Raw genomic sequence first — 20,645 nt, 5'->3', positions numbered from 1 at the left:
TCTTACCTTTTGTCTGCAGAGAGGGCAGGTTATTGCTGCTAACCAGGGACTCTGTTTCCAGTATGTGATCAGACAGGAACCTACCAAAAAAAAAAGAAATTGTATAAAGATACATTAAATGTCTTAGAGGATATTTAATGTTTACAAGGAAGTTATCAGAATTAATAAACCCTCTTTCTACAACTGACTGTAAAAATTAATGTAATTCTTTGTTTGCATTTTACTACCTGGTTTTACTCTGCAAAGTAGCTGTGTAAAGATGGAGCCTTAGCTCTTCTATACTGGTATACGGAACTATACATGGACCTCCTAAGGGAGACTTTGATTCAGTTTCTTTTCCTGTGGATAGCATCTTATTCTTGAAGCTCCCCTGACTGTGGTTGAAGCGCTCAGGAATACAGGCACCCTTCAGAGCACAGCGTTTGCTGCTATGGACAAAAGCAGTGCAGCTGCATAAAGGTGGAGTTCCTCCAGAGCTAGTATGAATTTTATGGGTTATGAGGGCCAGTTATTCCAAACAAACCAGCATGCACAACCAAGGGACAGCCTGGGGATGCAGACTCCTGGTGGCACAACATATGTATTGGGGATGAAGTATCATACATTGGGCTATTTTGTATGTTTGCTCCTCCCCTCCCTGCCTGTACTATATTTCAACTCTCTTACCCTTCTGGAACTGTGTAGCCCTGGAAGAGCGAGTTACAGCATTCCTTTTGGTTCTTCTTACCCAGTCAACTGCTAACTAATTTCCAAATGCAACATACTAAGGTCTCAGGTGTGAAAGAGGGCAGAGCCTGAGGACAGTAAGATTAGACCACGCATATAACTGACAGCAGTGGTTGACATACATGAATGTCAGTGCTGGCACTAACAGCAAAAACAGCAAAGCATAAATAGCATCTAATCAGAAGCAGCACTGCTTGACTTTCAGCTCCTGGGCACAGTGTGCAGTGTGACAGGTCAGGAAAAAAAAAATCTCTCAACATTTAAACTGATCAAATTTGACAAGAACACCAGTGAAACAGAAGCAGAACGCTGCGCGGCCAGTTTGATGGAATGGCTTTATTGAATTGAACAATGCTCTTTGTTCCTAAAAATAACCAGCAAGTAGTTTCTTGTAAGCAGAATTCTTCAGTAACAAAAAGTCTTCAGGAGCCCTCAGTGCGGGTTTTTTCTGCACCGAGGCTTACTTTGTCTGTTGTCTCTGAAAAGGGAAATATTGGAGAAACTGTGTTTGCAATCAAGGATAAAAATGTTCATGATGCTATCAGTTACATCCTATATACTAGGACAAGGGATGTTAAATTTGGCCCAAAGATATTTTTAGGAACCTTGCTCTGACTTGTGCTTTTTACTTTTGTTTTTGAGCGCAGGGTTTTTCTTTATGACTCTTCTATTTTGTTTGCATATACAGACCAGTTGGCTGAGCACATGGCTGTGTTTATACCTAAATCCCCATGCGGTATGTATAAACTCAGTCTGGCAGCCAGCTTCCAGCTTTCGTTTGAACTTTTGCATTTGACAAACATCATGCCTGACTTCAGGAACTGCTTTGACCCTCTGGGTCCAGATCCTGTATCGTGACCCACAGGGCTGTATTGCTGTGCCTGTGCCTGTGCTCAGTCCCGGTGATGACAATGGGCCACTAATGGATCCCATAGTTCTTCAAGGACTTTCAAAAAAAGAAGCCTGTGGAAATTAAAATTTGCTGCATGCAGAATCCTTTGTTCAGTAGAACAGGAAAGGAAGGACTCCTCTGAAGTTGACCTATTTGTGCTCGGGTGCATTTTTCATAAAATAGACAAAATCCTGTTTTAATCTAGCCTGCTACACAACCTTCTGAGGGAGTCCATAGGTTTCTCTAAAATACCTCTGTGGTTTTGTTAATTAGAAAAAAATAATATTGCTCAAGGATCGCTTTTCAGTTGAACTTCCTGAACATATGGTTCAAACTGAAGCTGAAAAGGAAAACTTCAGGACAAACTGTATGAATTACTACTAATAATAAAATCAGACATTTTTTGTAAGTCCACATTAATCTTCTTTAAAAGCTCTGGGTTGACCACATTTTTTAAATAAAACTTTTACCAGAGTGGAATTTATTAAGAGAACTCAGCGTTGCCTTAGCTCTGTTCCACAGGGCATCAAGAGAAGTTTTATTACTGATTTCAGTCACAACAGACTTAGATCTACGCAGAATGGTTTTGATAAGCCCAATGTAAAGTTTTATTGGTTTAAGACATGAAAAACAGACATGTTACAGAGACCGCTTCTACTATATAAACATAGTTATATATAATGCCTTGCACTGGAATCAGTGCTTCAGAGTGTAAATGGTGATGAACTTGGGGAAAGTAAAGTCCAGCTAAATACGTACAGCTAATGACAACCAATATATACCAAGCCTCTATATGGGACTTCTCCTCTGCGGATCTCAAAATAAAAATAAAGTCCATATGATTATGTCATGTTCACAGGTGGAAAAGGGAAAATTAACCAGGCCAGAGAAAGAGGACAGTTGATGATCTTCGTTGCTATGTCTGTTTTTGTACTTGAAACGATAACTACCGTGACATTATCTGAAACATGTTTTGAGGCCTTATGCTTACTGTTTGTCCTGGAGTGAGATATATCCAAAGCACCCTTCTCCTCTATGTTATAAATCAATGTTATAAAAACATGAAACAACCTGAAGTATTAAATGGTGTCACTCATGAGCCCTACAAAGTGTCCCTACGTGTTGGTGATACACTGATTTCGTTGAGGATTCAGAGGATGGAGATAGTGGCAGTGGTGATGAGGAGTTGTGCTGTGTGAGCGTCATTTCAATCTAGAGAAAAATGACACTTCCTGAAGATAAAAATGTGTTTTTATTGCACCAGCATTAACAACACAGTCCCTTGCTCTCATTTAGGCATAGGTCTTTTTATAACGCTCTTACATGGTGAAAAAAGTGTAAATGGCTTGTAAATATAACTTGCACTTGCTTTGAGGTCTCTGTAAAATGCCAGCGCAGTAGAAAGGAGCTTTACAGTTCTGACCAGTGTCTTCTGATGTGTCTTGCTGTTGCAGTGTCAGATAGTACTGCCTCCAGCAGCCTGCCTGCCCCTCTGCCAGAGATTACTGATCTCGTGCTGCACAGTAGCCCTGAAGTACCTTCATGGGCAGTTTCAGCCTCATCAGATCATGAACTCCAGTTCTCTTGTAGATGTGAAAGCAATGAGCAAATAAAAATACTGTTACTGATTTTTGGGGGTGATATAAAGATGGGACTTCTGCTTCTAGCGTGAGCACTTACGTTAATTCCAGGGAGGAGGGCTTGGTCCTGGTTCTTACACAGGACTTGAGATTTCTGTAAGAAGAGTGCTTTATTTAGTAGCCTGTATAAGCACGGTCAATCCAGAAAACTTACCACAGAATGAATGTCCACAGTTGGTTTCTACTGGGAGAGTAGCTGTCTGGAGACAGATGGGGCAGCTGAAGTCACTGTGATCACTATGCTGCCAAATCTGGAGTGCTTCCTGGAAGAGGAGTAGTACAGAGTCTTCAGTAAATTAGTATTTTGATTGACATATAATAATAATGTTCCTTAATAATAATTTGCTATGATTAGCAGAGAGTCACAGAAACTAACTATAGATGTCACACATAAATAATTGTTACCTCAGCAGATAATGAAAATTAGGCACAAAGAAATTAAAAGTGCTTTGTGTAATCCTGCAGAAAGGACCAGCATCAGAGGTAAGATCATGATGCCTCATTTCTGCTTTTGATGACATATCCGCACACCACTGGGTAATATTTACATTTTGAAAGCCAGTCGAGTTTGGAGCACTGGCTTGTCTAGCTGTCATCATTAGTCGGACAGCACCCGAAGTCTGCCTCAGAATCTTTTGGATCTTTTTCCTCCTCCTTTGTAGTTAGGTCCATCACTTAAATGTACTGAAATAAAGACCAGTGCGTTCTCTGCCTTCCTTGGGTGGCAGAATGGTATTCTTAGTGTATATCATAAGCTATGCAACCATGAATCCTTTATTTAAGTAAATAAATTGCTTCCAAACAATCCTTCCCTTTGCTTAACAAAGTCTATAATTAAGAATAGTACTGAGCTTTGTTTCTAGAGCAGGAAGATAAGAATTCTTAAACCTCTGAAATGCTGAAGAGGCATTTTGAAGCACATTTGTATTATAATATTTCTGCAGGGGAAAGGCTGAAGGAAGTACATTGGTCTTCCAGTCTTTGCTCCTAAATCATTCCCTGAAAGCAGTGAAAATCTATTTGGCAGTATATTCATCCATGCCAGGATTGTTTGGTACAGTGGGAGATAAAAAACCCATTCTTACTTGATATTCGTTCCTTACCACATTGAAAGTTTTTGCTACCTTTAATATGGTGCATTAGATAACCTGTAATGGATGATGGACCTGCTTCGTCTTAGCACACCATGGAGGAACTTGCATTTGACCATATGTTCAATTGCCATAACCACAACGAGATCAGTCTTTGAAGAAAATGTAATAATAATGTGGTTAGTGTCCTTTCTTTCTCAAGATAAAGTTACTTCAATGTTTCTATTGGTCCCAGAAACAGATAGAAATTGTGGGGGAGCTTCCGAGGAAGTTCCTTCACTTTAAGGCAAAGTCTTGAAGTCTATTGACTGTCCTCCACTGCCTACACATGCTTAGCAAGCTTCAACAGGAGATGGTGTCAACTGCAGTTTTATTTTGTACTTTGATAAAAAAATTATGAACTTCACATGTTTCTTAATAACCACAGAGGTCTAGCATTAGGTGGAATGGGTATTATTTCTCTCTCACTGAGGAAGGGCATTCAGATGAGATGATGGCATACTTTGGGATTACAGTATCACTGTATGCATGCTGGCCCTTGATGCCCGATTTGGACTGCTTATTTGTTTTTTAGGTATCTGGTTGGCATTGGTCTATGTCATGGATCAATGAATACACTTTCAAGTATTTGACCTATTTATAGAAGTTTTGATACAGAGAAAATTAAATAGACTCTATATTTTGCATGTCAAATACCGGAAGATCCAGAGGGACTGTGAAGATTCAAGCTTATTTGACAACAAAGATTTTATTTAATTCATTCATTTTTCTAATGTAATAATTCCAAGAAAGAAGAGAGAGGTTGTCATGTAGATCTGCCAAATGAATGAGCAGGAATCCGGGTCTTTTAGACACGGCCACAGCCATGTCTAAAATGACAAGTTTACCAAATTAATCATTTTAAATCAGCATCTTTAATGCCAGTCTTTCCTTCCTATAATGAGGATCTGTAAATAAGGACCGGAGGTTTTAAAACAATGTGCCATAACTACTGGAAAAAGTCTCTCTCTTTTACTGTTTGTGAAGTTATAGATGTATTTATTTCTGATTCTCCAGAGCAAAATTTCAGATGCTGAAGGCATTTACACTGTTTTCAGTTTTTCCTCTTTATGCACTGAGAAGATGATCTCCTGCTGAGATAACAACCACACAATAGCCCAACAAAGCTGGGCTGACTGAATATGTGTAACTAAAACATAACAGTGATCAGATTCAAGTCCAGTACACTGACAGGTGAATTCCAGGCAAGCAAGATTTAACAAAATGCTACCTAAAATTCATATGGCACATCACATTCCTATATTTTGACTTCCCACGCAATACCGATGGGGTATATGCAGCTTTGGAAGAGCATTACTTCGACTGATACAAGCTGTAATAGTTTTCATCAGCTGAGGAACTGCCCCAGAACAGTTGTGTTTATAAACACTGCATACATGACATAAGCCAATTAGGTATCTACTCTTTATTTTTGCAAAGTAATAATGCACACATTTCTTTAGCTTTGTCTCATACAACACAGGGCACCAAATGTGTTTCTGATTATGCAGTAGATACTGAGTCAAGGGAAACCCAGCATTCCCAGACCATAACCAATGGAAAGTTTGAAAAACTCTCTTGCCCTCTGCAACCTCAACAAGTTGAAAGTGCTCGTGTATTTTGTATTAGGACGTGTTGTACAATAATTAGCTTACTATATGACTCCTGGGGGACAAATGATTCTAGTTTTTTTCCAGATGACTCATCTTCTGTTGACTTAATGAGCAAGTCTGCAGAAACAGAGTTTGTGCTGTTCAGAAAAGAGGAGAATTGACTGTTGCTGTGTTGCTGTATGATACCAGCTCTGGCTGCTGAGGTAAGCTACCACGCGAAGGGGCTGGAAACTCGTCAGCTAAGGGCAAGTTGCTGTTGAGACCTTGAAAATGCTCTCAAAGCATTTGAGTTAGAGCTAGGACTCTATGAATTAAAGCAAAGAACCAAGCAATGACCCTGTACTAATGACACTAGGTGAATACATGCATGTATATGGTGAAGAAAAATCACTCAAACTCAGTACCATGAAGCAGAATTTTTTATCCTGTAATCTCTCTCTTACTGAATGAAGCAAGGTGGGAAGCAAGCAGCTCTGGCAGTATGACTAACAGGTGACACATTCCAAGGAAAAAAAAAAAGGCAGTTCTTTACAATTAAGCAGGGGATGTTCTTGTTATAGATGCAAGAAACCTCTGAGTTCAACAGGTACTGGGCATCAAGTACTATTAAGTGTAAAGGTGGTACCTCTGACTGAGAAAGTTCCTGAACCATAAATTGCTAGAGAATGGAAGAGTATTCCAGGGAAGTATCATTAATGTTTTTTTTATTCTTCTGTAGGCATCCATTGCTGCAGAGATGGCAAGATGACCCTGGTTTGACCTGATGTAGCCATTCTTACATAAATAGAGCATTTTGGGGAAAGAAGAGGCTCAGAATCACCTTCAGCAAAGATATCAGTGACTTAGTCTTGTCCTGAGTAGACAGGCTAGGAAAAACATGCCAAATCTTTCATTTATTTTTAATAGATTATGTGCACATAATCAAATTTCTGATTTATTTAGTCCAAGCACTCAAAACAGTGTTCGAGTTGGCTTTATCCTAGTAATAAGGGGACCGCCCAGCTGGGTCTGACAGCAAGAGAAGACAGATTATATCTGATATAGCTGTAAGTCTGCCAGAATTAATTTACCCCTTCCAAAACCTTGACCCAGCCTTTGAACATTTGAACTAGCAGATTGAATTAGAGATTGAAGTAGCGATTATGGCAGTTAGTATTTTGTGTCATGAGGCTGTGAGGTTTTGATGGCATTAAATAGTCTTAACAAAATATTTAGTGTGACTTTGGCTAAAATGACAGCTTTTTAGGGAGCTTCCTCTCATACGGTAGTTCTACATGTAATTACAAACAGTAATTAAAATTGTCATTCCTGTTAGCATCTTAGGCTGGAAACTTTGAGAGTGCCCATAAAAGTTGTTACTACTTCAAAGCCTTGTATTTGGATCTTGGTGTCTGTCTCACCTTTGAAAATCCCAGGCCCGGATAATGCCATACTGATACCGTAAAGCAGCTCTGATGAATAAAAAGGGGACTATGGAAGTAGTTTTCTATGTAGCATCCAGAAATTATGCTCCTGTGCCAGGAACATCTCTGCTTTGGGAGACATGGGGCAACCTTGCACCATTTGTCACCAGAAACATCATTTTGCAGTAACCGTTGATTACCTGCAGTCAAATTAGAGAGCACCACAAATTATAGTACAGAAAACCAAGTGTGGAAGTTCCTTCAGGATTCATACTACTCACATTGGTGAGGTTTGAAATTAGTTTGTTCCCAAGTCTAGGGGACAGAGGGAAGCTCAAGAGTTCCTTGTACTTGAAACCACAGTATTCCGGTTGTGTTATATGAAGGAAGATACCAAGTCAAGAGTTTCCATATAATTTTCTTAAGACTACTTTGAACACCTAATACTATAGTTTTTGTCCGAGGTTCATCTTAAAAAATCCTAAAATATTGGTGTTTCTAACCTATATGTTCTTGGGAATTGTGCTACGGCCAGAATGGGATGGTAAAAAGTTAAGTCCACTAGAAGTCAATTCACTTCATTTGGAAGACCTGGGGGAAAAAAACACCCAAAGTTCGGACACAGATTATTCTGAAAAACAGACTTAGAATCCAAAGATCCAGAGAGAGCCCTAAACTCTGCCACCTCAAAGTTTAAGTGCCACAATACCTATCTTTTGGGTATCCCTCCCACCATGAATTCCCTAGTCTGGAGTTATGACTCCCAAGCACCTTATATAGCACAGAGGGAGAGTGAGATGTAGAAGGACGATACCCAAATCACGCAGGCCAAGTACTAGAGATGCCTACCACTAGCCAACGGTAATACTAAACACATAGGTTATGTCTAAAGTCTCACCATTTGCAAGGAGAACCCTGTCATGTTGTGAAGCTGGGGGACCCAGCATCCTCTCAAGGGCACAGGAGTATTCTTTGAAAGAACTGGGCAGGGCTCAGCATTCTAACAGAGTGGCACTGGCCACCTTTTAAATAATTCTTGGTAGTGAAAGCTTTCACCCACGTAGGAAATGCTGGCATAGTGCTTTCACTGACCAAAGAGATTCTGTCCGCATGTCCAGTGAGAAAACCCTCACCACCACACCAGTGGGGACCATCAGCAGTTTTCACCAGTCCATGTGCCTGAACTAGCTAATGGACATAAAGTGACTCCCTGTGTGAAAACACTGAGGGAAAATGAACCCACCTACTTCAACAAACTAGCAAGGCAGCAACTTGAATGTACTGTGACACACATGCTCATAAATGACACAAATGGCTTTTGAAGACTTATATTAAGATCATAGGAGTTGCAATGGATGACGATGTACAGCGTTTCATGTCAAATTTTAAATTTGTTGGTTGGCAAAGGCCATGGGAAGTTTGCACGTTTATTTTTAAATACCGTTTGAACTTTTTCTAAAGTCAGGTCCTTATGTTTTTATTTCTTTCTCAGTGAGCATCACAGGTGTTACTTGCTTTTGGGGTCAAATTTGCAAAAGAATTCTCCATGTAGGTACCTCAGCAGGGGCCAGGCTTCGAAGCTGGTCAAGCCCAGAAGTTTCCTATGTGACAGTCAGATTTTTGAGAAAAAGGAGATCTTTTAAAATCCAGACAAATCTTTTAGCTTAAAATGAAAGCTGAGCATTTCAGAAAATAATTGTAGTAGAACTCTGCAAAAGTAAGCCTATTGTTTTAAAATGCTGCCACTAGATTTGACACATTTTTAATACATAGATGCAAAAGAAATGCATGAAGTAGTGATCAGGCCCTTGATTATGAAGCCAGAAACCCTTCTCTCTGACACAGCTCAGCTCATGACAACAAGGAAATTCAATTTTAAAGCATCAGTGATGAGCCCCTCCTCATCAGCATGTTTGAAGAGAAAGACTTAAAGTTTAAAAGCACTCAGCAGATTTGAGTGCTAACAAGCATTTATTAATTTTTCCATGAACATGTGCTACTATTTAGAAGTAAAATAGACCTTGCTTTGAGGTTTAAACTTGTTAGGAAGGCATGATACTGTGTGACCTCTCGGTCAGATTCCTGTGATAGTAAGCAGCTGCTCTGTGTCTGAAATACAAGGCCAATTAAGATGATCAGGGAGGATACACAGGACAGCTCATTATTTCACAATATATATTTAACGTAATCAGAAGCAAATTAAAAATATGACACATTTTAAAGGGAAGAATTTAGCAAATTTTCCAAACATAATTGAGTGACTAAAACTATAAATAAATACTTCAATTATTTATTCATAATCATTCTAACGAACACTTCCTACCGTGGTTCAGAAGACCTACATAAAGTTTGGCTTACCATTCCTCTTTCCAGTAATTTTTGAGAGGGGCCGAGTAGGTTGCACCAGCTGACAGTGTTGGTGTGGAATCATTCATTGAGGCCAGCTATGCCTCTTTGTCAATTATTAACTTAGTTGCCCAATGGCAAGGGTCTGTCAGGTTTTCTAAATTACGGTTATGAAAGAAACATTGTGGTGTTCTTTTTTTCTCCTCAAATAAAGGAAACCTGCTAAAAAAGAAGAGGACTCCTGGGAGAAAAGCCCAACAGCCCTCACTTTCTAAAACATCTAAATAAATCTTCTCCCCCCCAAAAGATGTTTAACATAATTGAAAAGATACCTGAACCTAACTAAAAAACCCCGCATTACTATTTTTAAATATTAACTCGATCAAGGGCACACTACAGGTATTTTGATAATCTGATAGAGTAGTAGCTTACCAGTACTCTTGTGAAACAGGCTTAAAACTTGCCAGACACTTGTGATACTTTGGAATTGCATAATTGCAGAATTAGATTGTGTAACACAATATTGTCCAATTAATCAAGTAAAGTGTAGATTTTAAGCAGAAGGTCCAACATGGTAAAATAATTTTAATAGATGGGCATATATACTTCATAAGGTATTTATTTTTGGCATGCTCTATGGTCCTTAAGAAAGGCTTGATTTCTGTAAAGACGTTCTCCAATTTAATGCAGCAGAATTAATAAGGAAACCTTTTAGGGGCTTGGGTTTGTGCAGTGTTGGCCATCCTGATCCTGATTCAGCAAGGCATTGAAGCACATGCCTAGTTTTCAGCTCTCAGGTAACACATAACCTCATACGGAGGGGTTGAGTGGGAGTCAGTAATATCGGAATAGAAATACACTTAGAAGAAAAATAATGCCCCTGGCATTCCTGCTGAAGCACTGATAAGCTAAACAAAGCACTTTTCAAAGACTAATAACCGGATGTGATTCGTAGCATAAACAATGCTCCTTGTTAGTCACCAATCCCCAGGGCATCTTCCTCACTTTGTTACCAATAAATTGGCAACAAATGAAATTCTGTATGTGATTTCCTGCCCTGGGTATGCAGGCGTGCTCGCATGCCAGTGTGATAGCTGTCATTTATTATTTATCCAAGTATGTATACAAGTCTGCAGTGTGATTTAATTACTTATTAAAGGTGCCAGACTGACAGATGCAGAAGCTGGAGCCGTTTCTTTATCCAGAGAACTGACACAGTGTAAGCTGTGGCATCCTCTCCCGGCTGTTCTAGTAAAATCCTCACCCCAATGGACTCCCCAAATATCTGAGCATAGCTCTCTCTTTCCAACCTTTTCCCAACTACTCGGCTCAACCTGTTGAATTCATAAAGGCTGCTAACTAACAAGGATGTCAGTTATTCCTGTGACTTTTAGACACGAATGCTTATATACTGGAAAACTGGTTTGGAAACATTATATCTGTTTTAGCTAAACCTCTCAAGTATTTGGTTAGTACCAACTTAAAAAAGGATTTGAATGGTTTTAATACAGAGGTGAAGCCCCCTCTAACTAAATAATAGCAAAAAGAGTATAGACGTTTTGTAAAGGTGAAATGAGCCCAGAAGATTTCCTTTTACTTGCCAGGGGCTGTATGTGTAGTGCTACGGCTGTTTTACAGTCACTTATGCCCTTACCTACTGATAGGCTAGTCTTGGAAACTGGATGCTAAATTCTGCACTGTTTCAATAAGCAGGATTTTAGTTCCATTTTTTATGTCACTCTAACCCTATTATTTCTCAGTTATCACTACAGTTCAAAGCAGTTCTCCCCACCCCCAGGCACGGCTAGATGCAGGACAGCAGGGAATCTGCAGTCTTCTCACACTTTCACTCAGCACCCAGTCTTTTACGGGGAAACTGAGATTTTATTAGGCTTAACTCTTTGAATTTGACCATACCTGTTTGCCAGAGCAAGACTGTTAAATAAGAGCAAATTTCCCTTCACATAGCTCCAGAATATTTTGTGAAAGATAATGGACCCAAGAAAAATCTCTTAAACTTCTATGAATCCATATGTTAAACCAGTAAAAACATGATTGCCCACGGCCAGCCGTTCCTATTGCCTTGCTAACTTTTTTGGTCCCAGTACATGCCTGAAAGTTGCAATTCTGGACCTGTTTTGTCTAATTGTAGGTTGGGCTTTTTTGGTGCTGGATCTTTGGCTGAGGCCTTAAAGCACAAATACAGTGCAAGTAATACTGTTTACTGATAATAAGCTTGTCATTTGGGCTTTGGAGTTTGAGCTGGCAAACACTTAGGTGCCTGAATTATTTTGCATAGTTGAATAGTTCCATCAAAGCCAACAGGTCTGTTCATGCCAACCACTTGTATTACTGCATTATTAATTCCCAATTTTACAAACCAAGTTTCTTATTCCACTCCACAAAAGTCTACCTAACCAAAAATTGGGACTGAGAAGTATAAAGATGGGACTGAGAAGTATGAAGATGTGAAAGAACACTTCCTGGCAGTGTTCTGGAGCAGGGCCTATGTAACGGCATTGACACAAAGCAGGGGGTTTTCGGCTGAGATGGGGTTTTGCATTATACGCTCTCAGTGTGTCCCAGCTGTGACCCAATTCCACCCTGGGATGTAAGAGCGGTGGCTGCTGTCAGCTGGATACGTAGGCAGGCTTCACAGTGTTCTGCTAAAATGAGGAGCTAAGCTACCAGAACTGCTGTGAACCCGGTTCCGATGCAAGAGCAAAACCTGTCAGACCAGCTGTCAGCGAAGAGCATCATGAAAGCAAGACAGAAATCCCCTGAAATGGAAACATAAGTGAATGGCTAGTAAAATCAGACAATCAATCATAACTTTTATATTAAAAAGTGATCCAAGTGCAAAATGCAATTTTGTTAGAAATGCCAATAAAAATAATTGTAACCTCCCTGGCACTGCTTAGAGAGCAATCTGCTAAAAAGAGGCTCGACCCCCCTGCTGTAGGAGTTGGCTTTCACTCTTTGGAATATGCTGTATCCAGAGAACCTTAAAATATGTAAGAAAATGTGTTCAAAATGTTTAGGCAAATCGAAACTTGTTTTCAAAGGAAAAAGGAAAAATGACATCGATACAAAAATGATGGGAAATCTGAACTTGGTTTTGACAGGTGCATGCTAACTTGCTTATTTAATATGTAAGTGTGGTGAGTACCAGAACAATTCATCTTATGCTTTACATACCTACAGCTATCCTACTCTGTTTAGCTATAGTTGGCTTTTAGACATTTCTGTGTTATTTAACAGCAAGTGATAGCTATGACATTTTCACCTAGTGTATCTATTTTTGAACACAAGACTTCTTCGATGAGAGAATACTACTTACATACTCCATTTAAAAACATGTATTTTAGTAATTTTTCACACAAACTTATTGATATTGAGAAAGTAATACTTTCTAATTATCCATTTTAAAATAACATCCAAGTTATTAATGTTGTATTCAGTGAATCTTCTGTACTGATGATGATGTTTCTGAATAATGAGACAACCGTATATAATGGCATATAATAGGTACAATAGAACAGAGATTTCTGAAAATTCTTTCCTGTTTAGAGAGATTAGATATATTATCAGAATTAGTTTCTCTATGCAAGACTACATACCGGTGCCCTGGCACAGAATCAATCTAAAGGGATTACTTCTTTTTGGAAATTAAGGTTGTGATTTCCCTCATCTTGAAAAAAAACATGCTTATGAGCTTAGTCACGGAGTAACCCCAGACTGTGGTGAAAACTGGAGGTATTTGGTGCACAATATTAAATAAGTGCAAGGATATTCTCAGGATCAGAATCTACAAATCGAGTGGTTGTGTTGGGACACAAAACCACCCACCGAGCCGGTGCCTTAGAAATCACAACATTGCACTGCCTTTTCAATGCACCTGTGGAAACAGGATTTGAGACAAACACGTCTCTGTCCCAGTTCATATCCCAGTACTGAATTTTTTGTTACTGGCACCAACTGAAATTGTATCTGGGAAATTTGATACATGTGAACTTGTAAAGCCAGGAGCTGCTACCACAACAGCGCAAACAGTTCCATGATGTCAATTAATGCCAGCTAGCTAGCTAATACTGGAATTGCCAAAGCCCGCTTTCACTTGTGACCTTGTTCACTGAAAAAAAGATAAGAGTACTAAAATAGAAGTGCAGATATCTTTGAGGAAGTAAACAAAAAGCCAGAAATAGAAAAGTGCAGATATGAGATTGACGAATGTTGGAGAAACAACCAAGGCACCGAGCGAGCATGCTAGGAGGGAAGGTTACAATGACAAAGTGAGGTCTTGTTGAGAAAAAATAATGTCGTAGAGGTATAGATATTTTATCCTGCTCGAGTCACTGTTCATAGAAGTTCCCAATTCTGAGATGTTTCCCTGGGGTAATTGAAGTAGATCACTCCTTTAAGACATTAACCATTTATTCTCCTGCTGTATGAAGCCAAAAGGCACAATTACAAAGATCTCGTCACAGTCTTATTTATAAATGTAGGTAGGTAGTTCTCCGCCTCTGACCTGCTTTGTTTCCAGTATGGCTTTTTATGGAATTTCATGAGATACCACAACTCCTGTCTCTGCAGCATTATTGCCATCTTTTCTCTAACCGCCCGCCCCCCAACATGGGAATTGCATTATACTAAAGCAGAGATAATCCATTGTTCTCTGCACTCATCTTTTCTAGTTCTTTAAGGAGTGACCAGGTAAGCTAGTCCTTAGATAGTCTATCTTGTCTTTTTCTTTTTGACCCTGCAAACTGCATTTCCTGTCCCCAGGAGAATTTAGAGACAGTGGACTGGTCAGAGACACTCACATATATAATTTAAAAAGAAGCCACATTTCTGCAGAGCCTGTGGTTCTGAAGGATACTGAGGCAAGCAACTTAACAATTGCTTCAAATCAAGTCCAAGCAGCCTCTCTGTCCGTTCAGCTCCATTCCCCTTCTCTTCTTTCTCCAACGAAAGATAAAAAACTGTCTAGGTTTTGTTTGTCATATGCATGAGATGATTAGCAATAGATTCCTACTTTGCAATTTAATATTCTCTGTAATAAAATGGGATCTGCACATCTCATGTTAACAATATTGTTAAAGTAACATCTGTTTCACTTTATCAATGCCTACTTCACTGACATATGATAAACCTGAATTAATATTTTTATAAGTACTTGCGATTATTTTCTGAAACTACTATAATAAACTAAAGATACTAAAACAATAACACAACAATTGTGTTGTTATTTTTCTGTGCAACAGGTGTAGGTGCATTTGTACTCTATACACACACTCACTGTATCACATGGGCTAAGATAACTATACCTGAAATTTTGTAACCAAGGACCCCAGAATTCCTCCAGTCAAAACAAAATTCATTGTAAGACAGACTAGAAATGCCAGTGCAAGCCTTCACGGTTTTGGTGAGATGACTATTTCTTACCACCATTAAGTCTGTGGGGATCAAAGAAAATGTCCATTGAGTTAAGATGTGCTAAGAAAAGTGTAAAGAGCATAAGTGGCTCAGGAATTCCAGGAATCCCACTGGCTTAAACAGTCTTTTATAAAAAGCAAGTGTTCTCATAGTTGAATGACTTCCAAGAAGGGCCTCAAGTGATGAAAGTCTTTCCATCAAATGTGAAAATACTTGAAAGATGCTTAGTCCATGTGAAAATATTTCCACCTTTCAGAAAAGCCTGAACACAAGACTCCTTTGATGAATATACTCTCGTAAAAGGTATTAATTTTCAGATTTAATATACAAAATATCCAGAATTCCTAGTATTTTTGAGAACAAATAGGTTATAATGACTTTCACCTCCTACAACAACCAGACAAAATATCTCAGGGTATTTTACAAAATAGATACTCCAGTTATATAGTGAAAAATTTTACATTCATCATCATGACATTGCTCCCATTTCCGTTAGGGCATAATTGACCTGGAAAGTATTGCAGAGCATCTTCAGATAAAAAGCAACAGGAGCTCCTTCAAACACGTCACAGCGCAGTAGTCAGTCATGTTGGCTAGCTGTGCAAGTTAGACACACCCTATATACCCTATAGCGTCCTCCCCCCCTTACCTAAAATAACAATAACAGTACCTCCTGCCCTCACCAAAGTGCATAGACCAGAAACACTGTGAAATGGCCAGCTATCCCAGTAGTATGTCAGCCACCAGGACTGTCTCTTTTTACTGTTTCTGGTTTTGTCCTCCTTTTCCGTTTCCTCAAGCTGTTTTTCTCAGCTAGAAATAAGGAGGTAAGCCAGTATCATGTGCCCAAACAGCTCCTTTTGTAAGATTTTCTCTGCACCTCAACTACTCCCTGCTCTGGGAGTTATGACTCTTGTAAAAGGCAATTCATGGCAAATTGGAAAACAATAATGAAATAAGGCATCCGTCCCCACCCCCCAACCCGTTCTTACACTGGAATGGAGTGAGCAATGAACTGGTATGCCAGTTACAGCTGACACGGGGCTCTTGGGTAACCTTCTGAGGAGCTCTCGGGCCCTGGGGGTGCAGCAGTAATCACAAGACTGCGAGTGCTGCCTGCCAGCGACTGGCAGTTTTTAGAAGCTTGTTCTGTCTCTTGTGCAATCGGGAAACAGAAACCTGGGTGAGACCAGCAAGGTACTGATAATCTCCAGCCATTCAAATAATGTGAGTTCGCATTAGAATCATGACGTGGTTTTTTGCTTCGTATTTTGTGATTTTTAAGTGTTCGGTTATGCTGAATGTTCTTTATTTGATTATAAGGACTTCTAAATCGGCCACGTTTGGGGAACAGACAGATAGCCAATGCCTTTTTCATGAAAATATGGTAATTTCCAATACACAAAGAGCTTGATTCAAAAGGAAGTGGGAGTGTATATGCCAGTAAGAGATTATGACAGGACAGGAAGAGTTGTGTGGCCCAGGGAACACAGCAGATATCAAATCAGTTTGTATTGTGTAATAATTAACCGCACATATTTTGGCAATTGGTTAGTTTCTAGTTTCTGTGTCTGAAAAACTCAAATATGCCTCAGCGCCACAGAACATCCTGAGGCTTATTTGATGCTTCTAAAGGTTTTGAAAGAGGCTCGGGAAGTGCAGATTGCCATAAACCGTATCAGTCAAGCCACTAAATATGACTGAAAATCTGAGGATCATTTTTCATCTCGTGTATTCTAGTGGCGAGAAATGTGCAAGTTACATAACTAACCACCAAGTGTCACTGTTCGGTATTTTTCTGTTCTGACGTCTTTGTCCCAAGTGCTTAGAAAATCCCTTTTAGCTGCAGTCCTGTAAATAAGGATTTTCCAATAAGAGCATTTTTAAATTACAAGAGACATGCATATCTGCCACACAAGGTACAGAAAAACTCAAGTGTCTGCATATGCAGCTTTCTTGAGCAAGCCACCAAGTAATGTCTGAACTCAATATTGCCCATATTACTGGATATAACAATATAAGTCCCACTGAAAAAAAAACCAAACCCTTAGGAATCGGACTTTAAGCTAGCAGTTTAAACTACTGTAGCAAATGCCATTCTTCCTTTTTGTTAAGAAATGTAGACAACCCTTTCTGCCAGATTGTCAGATGCTTTGTCAAGAAGGCAAAGGATGCATTATCAAAACGAGTGAACACATTTTAACTAAGTTCCCATTGTGAGAAGTAATTTATCCTGACTTTAAAATGTAGTAACAGCAGACATTAGACATTGGGAGATTGAAGCAGTCCTGGTGTGAAGTGCCAAGCTAGCCTTCCCTGTTTCTAGAATGTTAATACAGGTCATAATCTTTGATTGGCACGAAACCAGAATTTGCTGACAGACGTTCATGTCAGCTGCAGCTCATGAAAAAATTTCCAACTAGGCTTAAAAAAAAATTAAAACCAAACTACCTTACTCTACATAACCTAAATAGCTTCCCTTTGTTACTACTTCTGCCCGCAGCTGACCTCTAAGCACAGCTTGCCAGTGCCATGGTGCTCCTTATGTGCCCTGTGTAGCTGCAATTGGAAAGAAGTGAAATAGCTGCACAGGTTCCCACATATATTTTTATTGTAGTTCTCTGAAGAATTTGGTGTGCCATAAGTTTAACGCTCCTTAGAAAGATCCTTGCTGTGTGCTAATACTGGTTTATCTGGGTGAGCACTCAGTCATCCAGAGTCAGCCATTTGACATGTACGCAAGAGCCAGGCGTGCACGGGTGAGGCAATCTCTTCTGACATAATCCCAGATGACCAAACCTGTGTAGCTTGCCTTTTACTTCAAATAAGTGCCTCTCCCACAGATCTCAGCCGAGCTCCCTGCACTACTGACAGTCTGTAACACTTTCCCAGCATAGGCATCTCTTATGAATAATAATTCCTAGATTCTTTTGAATGAGGAACAACCCTGAAACTGGGGTACTAGGCTTTGGCCGGGTCTGATGACACTCCACCCTTCCCTCCTGTCTGCACTGTATAGCCCTCTAGTGGAAAACTGCTCTCTGCCATAGTTTTTGCATGTATGAAAGATGACCCGACAGAAACAGAGTATGTTGTCCGGGCCCTGAGTGCATGAATGGAGCTTAATGGCCTCACCTGCTGCCTCCATCCACACCCTCTGCCCATGGACCACTCTATTTAAGCTCAGCCCTAGGCCTTTGGCAGAGCCACAGTCATGCCTGGGCCTGGCCATGGACTCCGCTGATCTGGACTGTGACCTGTGGACTGAATGCCCAGCTTGACCTCAGAACCGCCCAGTGATCATGGGACTGTGCCTGACTCTGGTTAACCTCGCTGGGCCTGACCCTGACCAGCGGTTGGCCTTCCAGGCTTTACCTTGTACTTGCCTCATCACCACGAACTTGCCTGACCGTTTGAACTCAGGGTTGAACATCTCTGCACCTCCCCTGCTCGGATACTGTGGGACGGGGCCCTGGCTGGTGAAGCCCCTGCCCCGCTGGCTGCGCTCTCGCTCTTGGCTCCATGTTCCCTGGAAAGCAGCTAGCTTTTACCGCTCCCTGGCTTAGGTAGCGTAACCCCAGGAAAAAAGGAGTTGCCTATAGAAATTGTATAAAGAAAGCAAGTGCCTGAGAGGTCAAATCTGCAGAGAAAGTGCATGAAATCAAGCAACTGAAATACTGAATTATATGTCTCTATGAAATTGGTTGTAGGAAACTGGGTAAAGGCTGGTAGGAAGTGACAGAGGCTAGAGTGTGATAGTTCCTGAGAGGGGAAGGACGTAAAATACTAGAAAGGAGAAAGAGTAAGCAAATGAAGAGGGGTAAAAGAAAAATTAACAAAAGCTAGTAGAAATTATAAAAGAGTAAAAATATTAGAAAACTAAAATAAGCATGCTCATCAGTACAAATTCTAGCACCTAACTGTAGGATTTTACTGTAAAAACCTTTTATTCCTTATTCTATTTTTAATAAGGATTTCTCATAATCTTCCATGGCAACCAAATCTCTTTAAGAGCCTTTGGTGAAGGAAACAGTCAAAGGGTTTCCAGAAATCCAAGTCCACTCTCAAGCCTTTATCAATTCTGGACAGCACCATGGGGGGAAATAGTCACGTAAACACTGCCCATGTCATCCACCACAATTTTAATCTTTGTGAGTCAAAGTAGAATCAGTAACAGAAAATTAAAGCATGCATCTTAAGGTAGAATAGGCAAAAAAGAGGACCATATGGTGCCTGTAACAGCCACTATTCAAGTTATTCAGTCCACTCTTAGGCTGATGTAAACCCTGATGTGTTTAACGCCATCCTGCACATCCCAGTAACAACAGGCAATGTAAGACTCTTCATAAAAAAGAATCAGCTAACAAAAATTAATGGTTCAAATCAATTAGTAAAAGAGGCTGCTGGAGAAAAGAGTTGCTGAAGTTCTCGTGCTGAAACAGCAGAGGGACAGAGTAATCGCCTCTTCTTAGTGTAAGGTACTTAGACTTTTTGCTGAAGTGTCTGAGGCAGGATATTAGAGAAGACAAAATCCTGCACCAGGCACGCCCAGGATCTGATCAGTCTCCTCTTGGAACAAATACAGCAGAGGAAAGCAAGTGAAAGAATTTTGGTGTGGCTTTTCCTCTGGAACAAAAAGATCAAACACGAAAAGCGCTCCCACAGTTCGGATACCACGTAGTGAAACACGCAAGACGGAAAGAACGTGCACGTGCGCGGTGCCAGCCTGTGCGCGCGCCGTCCTGCGCCGGCCGCGGCGCCGCCGGCCCCCTCCCGCGGCCCGGCCTCCTCCGCCCCCCGCGACACGCCGGACCGGCAACGGCCTCCGGGGCCGCGGAGAGGAAGAAATGACGGTATAAATGATACAAATTAGGAGATAGAACTGCCGTAGCCCTCCTCAGTCCCCGCGGCGCTGCGGGAGGGGCACACGCTGCCCCTCCTCCCGCGGAAGGGCTGAAGCAGCTGCTCAGCGGCCTCGTGCTCAGGCGCTTTCCGGCCTTCGCCTCCGCAGAAGGAATTGGTATTTTTGCCTCATTTAACAATGGTAGTTTTTGAGCAGCTCCGTATCCTGCTCTGAAAGCACCACCTGTGGCTGGTGCAGGTACACTGACCCGCCGACACCCGGGGCACAGCGACGCCGGCACAGCACCTCCTCGCGCCGCGGCCCCCCCGCCCACCCCGGCAATGACGGTGATAGTGACGACCGGGAGGCGGCGGGGACGCGGGGCGGGAGAGCAGGGGCTGCGCCCGCCGGCTCCCCGACCCCCGCTTCCCCCACGGCGGGGACCCGCCCCGGGGCCCGCCGCGCCGGAGCCCGCGCGGAGTGGCGCGGGCCGCAGGGGAGGGAGGTGTTGGGCGGCACCTCCCCACCCGTCGCCAGCGATTGGCGCGAGCAGCCACACCTTCTCCCTTGTGATTGGTCACGCCCGCTACCACTCCCGGCGTTTGAAGGCATGGGC

General features: G+C 41.2%; 1 protein-coding gene and 1 long non-coding RNA gene across 7 annotated transcripts in view; both read right to left on the bottom strand.

Annotated features, from left to right (window-relative positions):
- LOC142059105 (E3 ubiquitin-protein ligase RNF170-like) overlaps nucleotides 1-18,445 on the bottom strand; it is a 37,698-nt gene extending 19,253 nt beyond the window's left edge. For 2 of the 6 annotated variants that reach the window (XM_075097475.1, XM_075097476.1), the window contains exons 1-4: nucleotides 9,763-10,512; nucleotides 7,402-7,604; nucleotides 3,413-3,521; nucleotides 7-80 (exon numbers count right to left, since the gene is read on the bottom strand). In XM_075097475.1, the coding sequence (XP_074953576.1) occupies nucleotides 7-80; nucleotides 3,413-3,521; nucleotides 7,402-7,604; nucleotides 9,763-9,835 (459 nt within the window). In that variant the 5' untranslated portion in view covers nucleotides 9,836-10,512. Of the gene's footprint in view, nucleotides 1-6; nucleotides 81-3,412; nucleotides 3,522-7,401; nucleotides 7,605-9,762; nucleotides 10,518-18,321 lie in introns of those variants that run through there. The other 4 variants (XM_075097472.1, XM_075097471.1, XM_075097473.1 and 1 more) reach the window with 4 other exon arrangements.
- LOC142059107 (uncharacterized) lies at nucleotides 1,043-3,406 on the bottom strand. The gene is made up of 2 exons (XR_012661202.1): nucleotides 3,299-3,406; nucleotides 1,043-1,204 (listed from the first exon to the last, which is right to left on the bottom strand). It is a non-coding gene; the product is annotated as an uncharacterized LOC142059107 (long non-coding RNA).
- Nucleotides 18,446-20,645: the final 2,200 nt, after the last annotated feature.

Source organism: Phalacrocorax aristotelis, chromosome 6 (assembly GCF_949628215.1).
Source record: "Phalacrocorax aristotelis chromosome 6, bGulAri2.1, whole genome shotgun sequence".
Taxonomy (NCBI): Eukaryota; Metazoa; Chordata; class Aves; order Suliformes; family Phalacrocoracidae; genus Phalacrocorax; species Phalacrocorax aristotelis.
Note: the sequence above shows the minus strand (reverse complement) of the source record. Positions and strands in the feature narration are given on the sequence as shown.